Source organism: Mirounga leonina, unplaced genomic scaffold (genome assembly GCF_011800145.1).
Source record: "Mirounga leonina isolate KUSES-001 unplaced genomic scaffold, KU_Mleo_1.0 Mir_114, whole genome shotgun sequence".
Lineage (NCBI taxonomy): Eukaryota > Metazoa > Chordata > Mammalia > Carnivora > Phocidae > Mirounga > Mirounga leonina.
The window spans coordinates 23,141,036-23,153,137 of record NW_023270265.1 but is presented as its reverse complement, the minus strand read 5'-3'; the positions used below and the strand labels follow the sequence as shown (position 1 = coordinate 23,153,137).

At 40.6% G+C, this 12,102-nt stretch overlaps 1 protein-coding gene across 1 annotated transcript in view; it reads left to right on the top strand.

Annotated features, from left to right (window-relative positions):
• Positions 1-290: 290 nt before the first annotated feature.
• The window catches only part of TM9SF3 (transmembrane 9 superfamily member 3), a 69,359-nt gene continuing 57,547 nt past the window's right edge, over positions 291-12,102 (top strand). The window contains exons 1-2 of the mRNA XM_035026121.1: positions 291-552; positions 10,561-10,756. Of these exons, the coding sequence (XP_034882012.1) occupies positions 457-552; positions 10,561-10,756 (292 nt within the window). The 5' untranslated portion in view covers positions 291-456. The remainder of the gene's footprint in view (positions 553-10,560; positions 10,757-12,102) is intronic.

Below are 12,102 nucleotides of genomic sequence, written 5' to 3'. Positions count from 1 at the left end.
GGCACCCGCGCAAGGCTCCAGGCCGGGGCCGTGGGTGCGCGCCGCCGCTCCCGAGGCCCAGGCGCGGCCGGCCGGGAGGCCCCAGCGGGCCAGGCGGGCGACCGGGCGGCGCGTGGGGCGGCCGGAGCAGAGCCCCTCGGCGGCCACGGCTCGCGGCTCCCGGGTGGGGCGGCGGGCGGCCGTTGCGGCCCCGCGTCGCGAGGCACTTCCGGCGTGTGCCGGGGTGGCCGGATGACGTGGCTGAGTCAGAGGAAGAGGCTGCGAGGCGCCGGGGGGCGGGGGAGGCTCGGGAGCGGGCGGTGACGGCGGCGGCGCGGAGGAGCCAGCGGCTGGGCCCGGGCCCCGTGCGTCTGTCCGTGCCCCGTGGATGCGAATCAGCCGCGGCGGCGGCGGCGGCGGCGGCGGCGGAGGAGGAGGAGTCGGTGGGCCGGCGCCGTGCCGGTGGGAGCGCGGAGGATGAGGCCGCTGCCGGGCGCTCCTGGCGTGGCGGCGGCCGCCGCGCTGTTGCTGCTGGTGCTGCCCCGGGCCCGGGCGGACGAGCACGAGCACACGGTGAGAGGCACCCCCCCGGCCGGCGCGGCCGCCCCCGGCCCGCCGCTCCGGCCCGCCGCCCGGGCCGGCGCGGTGCGGCCTGGAGGGCCGGGCGGCCCGGCGGAGCCCCGCGGCCGCCGTGGACGCCTTCCGGTTGGGCCTGGCGGAGCAGGAACCCCGGGAGCTGGGAGGAGGCGTTTGTGTGCGCTCCCGGGGCAGGACTCCGCTCCCGAGCGCCTGGGCCTCGTCGTCCAACCCGCACCTAAATGGCGCCACGCTCCAAGGGCTGGGGGCCGGGGCGGGAGCGTGGTGAGGGTCGGCGCTCACCGCCCCCGGGAGGGGCCGCGGGCAGCCGGGCTCGGGGCTGGTGCCCCCAGGGAGGAGAGCTGCGCTCTGGCAACTGGGGGCTGCGACACAGCGGAAGATGGATGCATCACGATTACCCGTCATACGCTAACCAGGAAATATCCGCCACTTCTTGGTCCTCACCGGCCTTTATTTTCTCTCCTGCCCAAACCGGATCAAACCCCTGGCGTGGGGACAGCATTGATAAACTTGGGGTGAAGAGCAGGTTACACGTGTACATGCATGCACTCAGTCTGCACGCACTCAGTTCTGGGCCTTTCTTGTAACTTTCTGCTCACCCTTTCTAGCCCTTAGATGAGGCTCCCATCCCAGTGGTCTCCGTGCATCTTCTGGCTGTAAGGGGTCTTGAGGTTCCCATTATTTCTGTAGACCGAGAACAGTCCCTTTTGCGTTTGGCTTAAAATTGATTGGCTGTTTACTTAATTGGCATTTTCACATCAAAGCGTGGATGTTAACGACTCTTCAGTGTTTTTCATTTAGGGCTGTAACTCGATGGTTTTCGGAGTGGTAGATGTGAGCCAGGCAGGGAAGTCTTGTAAATTGAGATGTTGCTTAGCGAGTAATTTTTTTTTTAATATCGTACCTCATTAATGACGTGATTTTTCGTGAGAGGTTGTGTACGTACTAGATCTGAAAGATTTGGGGGAGTCTTCTGTAATTCCTGATAGGTGAGGAATTGAAGCGATCGTCCTTATTTATTCAGTGGACCCTACTTTAGATTTTATTTGTAATTAACCAGACTTCTTTTCTCTAATTCTGGGTTGGCTGGGCTTTTATTTTAGCTAATGGAGCTCTAAGCTTTTGGCTATTTTACCTTCAGTCACAGCCAGAAACTTCTTCCGTGTGTGTGTGTGTGTGTGTGTGTATATATACATATATATATATATGTATATATATATATTTGGAGACAACGAATCTGAAATCAGTGACATGTTTTTGTGCTGTATTTGTGACTTCACCTTAAGATAATTTTGTTCACAGTTTAAACAGTTAAATTAAAAAAACTCTTTCCTGTTGTTTTCTCTGACGGGTAAAATCTAAAAGTGTAAGAACTGTTCATTTGCAGTGCGCATCCTTTTAGTCAGTTGTATTGTCACTAATATTTTTCCAGTTTTTTGAATACTTAGGGAAAGTAACAAATAAAACTCATAGCTCTCTCTTACCATACAGGCATACAAATTTAAGATTAATATTCTTCTTTTTGATCTTGTGTTTTATATAAACTGCTATAAGTAGGGAAAACTACTAATATTTCACAAATTGGAGGTATATAAAAAGGCCTGAGTTTAATTTATAGATTAACAATGTAAATACAGATTTCACTGAAATTTTATTGCCGGGAACATTTCAATTTTTTATACCAGTAATAGAATATAAAATATATGAGAAACGCTTTTTGAGAGGATGTAGTAGTGTGTGTGGGGTAATTGCTGGGCAGAAAGATTTAGAATCCATTTCATTTTATTCATGTCTACATTGAACTGGTCTCAACTTGGTTACCTGTTATTAATATACATTATTTAAAAAGCAAAACGTTATAGGAAGAATAACATTAAGCCGTAAGTATAAAATTTAAATAAGTGTCATTTTTTTTTTTTTGGCTATTAGCCAAAATTTTTACTTTCCCCAAGTTTTTAAAAAATATTTCTTGAAAACTGGGCACTTACCTTAGCCAGATAAAAGTACTGAAAAGGTTATGGTCAAGTGAATTTTTTTCCTACCAAGAGGATGGAAGTAGCTAGTGAAGAGAGAATGATATTGAAAGAGAAAAATTGCCAAGGGAAGGGTGTTGAGTAGGTGTGTAATAAAAACCTGTAGGATTGAATTATTAATTAAAGAACAATTTTCAGAAGTTAGTTTGCCGTTTAGATTAACTTTCTGTGAAGAGAGTTTCCAGATAGAAATAATAACTAATATGACTTTTGTTGGCAACATGTGCTAAGTACTTTACATATATTAACTCTTATTTTAAATATAAATAACCTTGTGAGGGAGATAATATTATACCTTTTTATAGATGAGGAAACCAGTGCTACAGAGGTTAAGTCACTTGTCTGAGGCCACACAGCCAGTGGGGATGAGGTAGGATTTGAGCTCAGACAGTCTGAATTAATAGTCTTTTACACTTTCATAGGATATGCTCTGCAGCCCTTTATTCTAAAAATAGGACAGTAAAACACTTAGTATTAAATTGAGTAGTTCTCTGTATTGATATTCTTTTTAAGTGCTTAAAGAAATTTTTGGTTAAGTCTAACTCCATTAATGGGTTGTTACTGAGGAGATGTTTGGATTTGCATTAAAGAGGGATAGGGCCCACTTAATGGGCATTTGACCTGTGCAGTCACACAATGTATGCAAGCATGTGGATACTGTGTTTGTTTTGATGCTCTGCTGTCACCATATAGAAATTTTTAATAAGTTTTCTTTTTTTTTAAGCTCTACATCCATCGTGGGCCTTGAACTTATGACCCTGAGATCAAGAGTTGCATACTCCCCTGTTTGAGCCAGCCAGGAACCCCTTAATAAGTTTTGAACAAGGAGACCTGCATTTTTATTTTGGACTGGGTCCCACAACTTATATAGCTGGTCTTAAGAAGGGATAACTAGTTTATGTAGTTTCACAAAGCCCCTTATTTCTCTTATTTTACCTACTGAATTAGGATTCAGCTGACCATTTGACATGGTATTTTTTATGCTTTTTTTTTTTTTTAAGATTTTATTTATTTGTCAGACAGAGAAAGAGCACAAGCAGGGACAGTGGCAGGCAGAGGGAGAAGCAGGCTCCCTGCTGAGCAAGGAGCCCAATGAGGGACTCTATCCCAGGACCCCGAGATCGTGACCTGAGCCGAAGGCAGATGCTTTTTTTTTTTTTTTTTTAAGATTTTATTTATTTATTTGAGAGAGAGAGAATGAGAGACAGAGAGCATGAGAGGGAGGAGGGTCAGAGGGAGAAGCAGACTCCCTGCCGAGCAGGGAGCCCGATGCGGGACCGAAGGCAGATGCTTAACCAACTGAGCCACCCAAGGGTCCCTTTTATGTGCTTTTAAATGCAGAGATCTTTTAATATTCTCATAAGGATAATGAGAAGGAAATACGCTGTTGACTTCTAGAGTATATACTCTATATAGGGTATATATCTAGAATATATAAAGATATGTCCTTTCACCTTTCTAAGGTTGAATCAGACATGGATTGCAGGACATACTGTTTGGAATAAAAAAAATAGTGAGCCCTTTCATGAAAGACAAGCCCTTAATATGTGATTAAGGGTCATAAAAAAGACATTTTAGAGTGAGTGAAGGATATAGAAGGTGTGGTTTATGCTTATTTGGTTTTCTGAAACTCAGAGAACTTGGAAACATCTATAGTTAGATTACCATGTCTCCCAAGATTCCAAAGGACTCTGTTAAAAAGATTTCAAATTGAGAATCAGAATTTTAGAACTCGGAAGTCTTGAGATCATTTAATCCAACACACTCATTTTCCTAATGACCTGAAGAGGCCTAGTGACTCTCTGGTCCTTGCTTTTTCTAACTTGTCTTGTAGGTATAATTTCCATAGTAATACTATGTAAAGATGTCAGCACCAAAAACCAGTAATGAAGGGCACTAGAATCTTAATACATTTTATAGTTTGTACTTGAAGTTTTATGGGTTCTGTTTCCTCAGGATCACAGTCAATTTTTTTTTTTTTTTTTTTGGTCTATTAACATACCCAGGTTCGGTGCTCGGCACAGTGGTATTTAATCAGGGCTTGTTGAGTGACTTGAGTAATTAGGGAGCTACTAAGGACAAGAATATGCAGTGTTGGAAGCGTGAAACCCTATTGCTTAAAGCACAGTGAACAAATCCAGACCACTGTTCATTTAAGATGCATAGTCTTTGGGATGCCTATTGTGATTTAGGGCCCTAATTAGGCTAAACTCCCATTTCTTCATGGCCCATTGTACCTCTGGTAGGTAATGTAAGAAGGACCTGATCTGTTCCTAGGGTAGCTTATAGTCAGCCTCTGCTATAAAGTTATACCACTGAGTGATTTTAGGAATAGTTTGTTTGCTTTCCTTTGGCAAATAGCAGCCTTTTTTCTTTGTCTTTAAGAGTATAGGAACTCTTGGGGCACCTGGGTGGCTCAGTCCTTAAGCGTCTGCTTTCAGCTCAGGTCAAGATCCCAGGGTCCTGGGATGGGGCCCCGCGTCAGGCTACCTGCTCTGCGGGGAGCCTGCTTCTCCCTCTCCCACTCCCCCTGCTTGTGTTCCCTCTCTTGCTGTCTTTCTCTATGTCAAATAAATAAATAAATAAATAAAAATCTTAAAAAAAAAGTATAGGAACTCTTTAAAACTTATTTGAAGATTTATAAAGAGAACAAACTCTTTACTATAGGTGAATTTGTGAGTACTTTAATATAGATCAGTTTTAGGAAATACCATAATTCATTGTCCTATTTTCAGCTGTACTCTATGGTAGACTAAAAGTTTATTTAGGTACAAAGCTATTTTGAGAGAGAGGGAGAGAGAGAGCACAGTTATCTCAAGAGACTATCCAAAAATACACTTCTGTATTTTATAATTTGTATTAAAATTCTGATGTGTTTTAAATAAACAAAAAGCATTGAAATTATGATTTCTGAAACACTTTCAGAACTAGATTTTGCTTTCTCAGATACGTATTTTAAAACAAACCTGTATCTTTTTTTTTTTTTTTTAAGATTTTATTTATTTATTTGACAGAGAGAGACACAGCGAGAGAGGGAATACAAGCAGGGGGAGTGGGAGAGGGAGAAGCAGGCTTCCTGCGGAGCAGGGAGCCTGATGCGGGGCTTGATCCCAGGACCTGGAATCATGACCTGAGCCAAAGGCAGACGCTTAACGACTGAGCCACCCAGGCGCCCCCAAACCTGTATCTTTTACTTCATCCTATGAAAATGGTAGCATTTGGGTGCTTATTCTGAACCGTTAGTCCTTTGCCTGTATATACAAATTCTCATTTTTTAATTCAGATTTTACATGAGTACAACAGTAACACTATCTCCTAAAGTGTTCCTCCTAAGAAAAAGTAATTCATGGTCTCTATCAAGAAGGGAAACTTCTTTGTCTCCTCTTTCCCAGCACATAAACAGTATTTAAGTAAGAGAGGCCTAACATTGGTGACATCTTGAGAATAAAGGTCATGCCTTTGGAAATTAGAACACAAGTAGCTTCTTAGGAAGGTTTTTTTCTTTAGGGCAGATTAAAGGTTCAAATGGAAAAGTTGTTCGCTATTCAGTACTGTCTTTAGTTGCTTTGTACAACTGTACCTTTTTTCATATTTTCTTCATTTAGTTTTTGCTCTTTAGTTAATGAAACTGACTAGGGATTAGAAAAAGTGTAGTTCCAAGTTTGTAAGCATGATACTAATTAGTTGTATGATCTTGGACAAATTATTTAACATCTCTGTTCTTTAGTTTGTTTAATGTGTAAAATGGGGAAATAATAAGACCTATCTTATAAAATTTTGCAAGGATTAAATATTCATGTAAGACCATAGAATTATGCCTAGCACATAGTAGGTGCTTATTAAGTGTTAGCTAATGATACTGTCAGAAAAGATGGTGAGATTGATCTGTTAAGGCTTTACCTGAGGATTGGAGGGTTTGAGAAAGGAGGATTTGAGTAGTTTTGAAGGATAAGTAGAAACTGGCTAAGTGGAGAGAAGGAGGGCATTATAGATTTGGGGGAATGGCATGAGAAACAAGGTAGAAAAGGAAAGGAAGGGAAGACCGTATTATAAGCCGTTTTGGCTGGAGTGGACAGCTGAGAAATTCAGTTTAACAGTGAACTCTTCTGAGAACTAGAAAATGAATGGAACCATGAGGTGAAGAATGCAGGTAGTCTGAATTGGCCTCTTCTCATTTGGCTACTTCCCAGGAAGGCCTTGTGGAAGGAGCTACCGCCATGCTCCGGGATCCCCTGATTCACTGCTGTGCTTCCTTGACTTTTTTCCTCCCCTTCTGCTTACACTCTGCAGGGAAGTTATAAAACTCCATCTTTCTCAGTGTCATTGGCCAACTCAGAGTTTTTCCAAGGAAAGGATTTAAAAAGAGCTTGCTAGGACTTCATGGAATGTTTTAAAAGTGAATTAGGGTAGCCTTTTGGCCATGGGGAAAGAGAAGAGCCTTACCTGTTGCTCTCTTCCCACAGACTGGTGGAGATAGGGACTTTCTTGGCAGCTTTAGGGAAAGGAAAGGCTTTTTTTTCTTTTTAAAAAGTGTGAAGTCTTCCTTTTGATATTTTCTAATTTCAAGATATTTTTAAGACACATTTTCTCTCTTGAAAAAGAACTCTTGTCTTGGGAGCACTTACTCTCAGAGATAAGCAAGAACTGCAATGAAAGTAACATTTTAAGTTCATTATATTGACCATGGTCTGCATAAGGAGTGATGTAAAAGAAAAGAAGCATTTTGCCTTAATATGCACCCTAACCACACCCGCGTATATGTGTGTGTGTGTATGTATATGTATGAAGGTGTGTGTATATTACATATATATATATATATTTCTAATTATTATTTCAGGCCTCTTCCCAGAAGGACTCTGTGGCTACAGAATGGTGTAGGTTTTGGGCGCCTGGGTGGCTCAGTCGTTAAGCGTCTGCCTTCGGCTCAGGTCATGATCCCAGGGTCCTGGGATTGAGTCCCACATTGGGCTCCCTGCTCTGTGGGAAGCCTGCTTCTCCCTCTCCCACTCCCCCTGCTTGTGTTCCTGCTCTCACTAGGTCTCTCTCTGTCAAAAAAATAAATAAAATCTTAAAAAAAAAAAAAAAAAAAGAATGATGTAGGTTTTTGTGACCATGCAGTTTCCATCATGTCATCACAAGTCTCCTGCCCTGTTCAGGTTTCATGAATGGCTAAAATAAGTGACTTTAGAATGTGTAGATTAACATACACTGTGACCCTTCGGTTATGTTAGTCTTATGTTTCAGTTTATATAAAATAAACTGTTTTTATGTTCAAGTTTTGGTCTATTTTTAAAGGAATTATGAGTATTGGAATTTATAGAAAGAGTGTTTTTGTGCTTATTTCCACAAGTAACATTTAAACATCGCTGCGGACTCAGCAGGATTAATGACAAGGTCCTCATTGATAGGTCCTCTTACTCATTCTAATCTTAAGTGGGTGTATTTTGTTACGTCCCCTTTCTTTTTTCTCTAAGAGGGTACTATTGGAATCAGCGCACATATCAGTCAGTACACATACTTCAAGCTTTTTTTTTTAGTAAGTTGCTAATGAACTTCACATTTCAGCATTTTTCAGTGTTTTCCCATCATATTTATTAAATACTTTTTGTGTACATTATGCTATGCAGAGAGCTTTCTGCCTAGCAAGCAGGTTTCGTTTCTAATACCACATCTAGTCAGTTGATAATTGATTGGTTTAGCTCACTGCTTTGAGAATTCTTACGCCAAAACCATCTCTGTATGTTTAGCAGAAAGGAGTACCTTGATTGATTAGTGCTAAGTGACCATGAGCACTGGATGGAAGAGTGGTGGCATACATAGCTTTGTCAACTGAATGGGGATGTATGGATATATTCAGACCTTTGATTCACTTCTTCGTACGCGAAGATTATCTACAATTGTTTTCTGAATTTACTTGAAACAGCTTATGATTTTTATATTGTTACTCATTCTGACTCTTCTCTACCAAGGCAGAACTAATCATTCCTTTATTATTGCTACAATAGCCCTTTATTACCTTAATTTTAACACTTATTCATCATTAATCATTTACTTGTCTGGCTTCACTATGGATTGTGAACTTCTTAAAGGAAAGGACAGTATTTTATTTATCTGTACATTGACCCTTGAACAACATGGGTTTGAACTGCGTTAGGTTCACTTACATGCAGGTTTTTTTCCATAAATACAGTACAGTATGATAAAATCTGTTTTCTCCTTTAATTTTCTTAACATTTTCTCTTTTCTAGCTTATCTTATTGTAAGAATATACTATATGATACATATAACATACAAAATGTGTTAATCGACTGTTTATGTTGCTGGTAAGGCTTCTGGTCAACAGTAGGCTGTCAGTGGTTAAGTTTTTGAGGAGTCAAAAGTTACATAATGGATTTTTGACACTGGGGTGGGTTGGTAACACTAACCCTGCATTGTTCAAGGGTCAACTGTGTATCCTTAATACCACTGTGCTTGGTATGTGTCTCATATATTCAAAAAGTAAGATAGTTTATTACTTTCTAAATGACTTGGATGATGTCTTATATGAACAATGAGATTTATTATATTTGAAGATGTGGTGATTAGATCTAAGTCATAGGGTGCTGGTGGTGTGAATCAAAAGGAAGAGGCAGATGCTCTGGGTAAGAGTACATAAGTCAGTGTTTTTTGGAATACAGAGGGACTTGGGGTTTGAGTCTCCTGTCTGAGAGAATGGTGGTACCATTAGAAAAACAAAGATCAAAGAAAGACTAGATTTGGGTGGGGTGAGTATGTTTTTGGAAAGCTTGGATTTTAATAAAAAAAGTTTGTATATTTTAGATGGAGGACTGGAGGTAAGAATTTGGTAGTTTGGTTAGTTGGAGAGCTTCCTCTGTTACATGCCCCATAGCACCTTACTTTATTATAATTATTCAGTGTCCATCTTTCCCTTTAGGCTCTGAGCTCCAGTAGGGCAGGGAACATGTTTTGTTCAAAGCTGTATCCTCAGTTACAAACATAATTATTGATACGTGGCAGGCACTAGTTTTAAAATTATTTGGGTAATTGCTTTTCATAGAATCATTGGAATTTTAAACTTGAGATCTTAGAAATCTTTGGCACATCCCCTAGTTGGATGCTGGAAAGGTGGTCACCTACCCAAAGTCATTGGACCACACTCCAGATTTAGCTACATACAGTATATACTGATGGGGAGAGCCATAGTTATTTATTCAAAGAAACATGCATACAGTGTATGTCTTTCAGGCTAATAATAAAGGGGGGAGGATAGAATGATGGCTTGAATGGACTGTGGAGATTTCATAATGTGGCTTTCTCTTCCTCTTGTTTAGTCATTTCTCTCCTTTCTAGTACTTTGACCAGTGGCCATGGAAAAGATTAGAAAGTAGATGAAATTTTATTTGTGCTTTCTGGCAACATTAGATTTTTTAGTTTCTAATGATTAACATGAGTTTCTGGGTAAGCTGTTGATTTTCTTTCCTCCTTCCATGTCCATATTAGCATGGTGAATAATGTTGTTTCTGGGTCATCATTATTTGATGTGGTATTGGACTTTTGTATGCTATTGGACTTTGTTTATACAATACCTTCTATAAAACAAAGTTTAAGAAAAGGTGGATCTGCCTGAGGCCACAATCAGAAGATAAAATTTTAAAATTCACAAGTGTTGGGGTGCCTGGGCAGCTCAGTTGGTTAAGCATCCGACTCTTGAGCTCAGCTCAGGTCTTGATCTCAGGGTCTTGATCTCTAATTTTGACTTTATTGTCTACAAGTGTAAAATTTACCAATTTACCATGACATTGATCATCAGATTAAAATAAACTTCCAGTATTTTATTTTATAGGTTCCCAAACAGAGGCAGTACACTTTTGTTTAGAACAAATAACAAATATTCCCTTAATTTGAATTAGATTTTTTAAAAAACGTATTGTAATTTGCTTTTTTGTTTCAGTATCAAGATAAAGAGGAAGTTGTCTTATGGATGAATACTGTTGGGCCCTACCATAATCGCCAAGAGACATATAAGTACTTTTCACTTCCATTCTGTGTGGGGTCAAAAAAAAGTATCAGTCATTACCATGAAACTCTGGGAGAAGCACTTCAAGGAGTTGAATTGGAATTTAGTGGTCTGGATATTAAATTCAAAGGTAAGTGAACCTTAATAGTCCTTATAATACAAGTTAGATTGTAGACCAAGGTTTCTGAGTTTTGGCACTGTTGACATTGGAGCCAGATGATTCTTTTTTATGGGAGGCTGACCTGTACACTGTTGGATGTTTAGCGGAGTTCTTGGCTTCCATCCAGTAGATGCCGGTAGTGACAGCCAGAACTGTCCTCGGATATTGCTGATTGAGCTTAGAGAACCATGGCTCTAGACTCTAAAAAATGTTTTAATCCACAAGTTAAGTGTAGTGCTTTTAGAAAAGTATGTTAGTTACAAAGATTTATTTGGAATATTTGTAAAATAATAAAATAAATAATTGTTAATAAAATTCTACTTCCCTAACATTTCTTTCTGAAAAGTGATTTCTGGTAAACCCTCTAGTCATTGGATACATGTGGTTGGGAAGGCTTTCATAGATTCATAATTTCTGGAGGTGCAGGGATGGAATGGGGTATATGGGGTATTTAAAAATGTGTAAAGCCTCAAATCCAAACTTGTACCATTGGTTCAGAATGTATTAATCAGTGTGTATTAATTTACTCTCTCAATCCCTGTAGGGTAGTGTGGTTTTAAATTTTAAGTCAGGGACACCTGGGTGGCTCAGTTGGTTAAGCGTCTGACTTCGGCTCAGGTCATGATCCCAGGGTCCTGGGATCGAGTCCCCTATTGGGCTCCCTGCTTAGCGGGGAGTCTGCTTCTCTCTCTGCCTGCCGCTCCCCCTGCTTGTGCTCTCTTTTTCTCTGATAAATAAATAAAATCTTAAAAAAAAAATTTAAGTCAAAGACTTACTAAAATTGGAAAAAATCCTCATCTGTTTATTATGCTGGTATCGATTTTATCAGGCCCTTTAAGTATGTTTAAATTTTTAATTTTCCTCTGTGAAATTTGTCAGAGAGTGTATTTCCTGCATAGACATTTTTAACTCAGTGAGCAGAAGCCTGAGTAATTGAATTTTTACAGGATCTTTGATTAGGCATCTTGATTTTTGAATAGAGCTTGGATCTTGTAATCAGGAGCTTTGAATTTTAATCCTATTTCTTTTACTGTATTGATTTTACTGAAGTTCTTTACTCTAATTTTGACTTCATTGTCTAAAAGTGTAAAATGAACATAACTGACTTCTGGTATTTTTGCACTTTTGAGAGGAAGATGTGATTGAGAGATTTTATTTATCTATCTATCTATCTATCTATCTATCTATCTATCTATCTATCTATCTATTTATTTGAGAGAGCGCGCCAGCAAGGGAGTGAGCATGGTGGGAGCGGGGGTGGGGGGGTGGGAGGAGAAGCAGACTCCCTGCTAAGCAGGGAGACCAGTGTGGGGCTC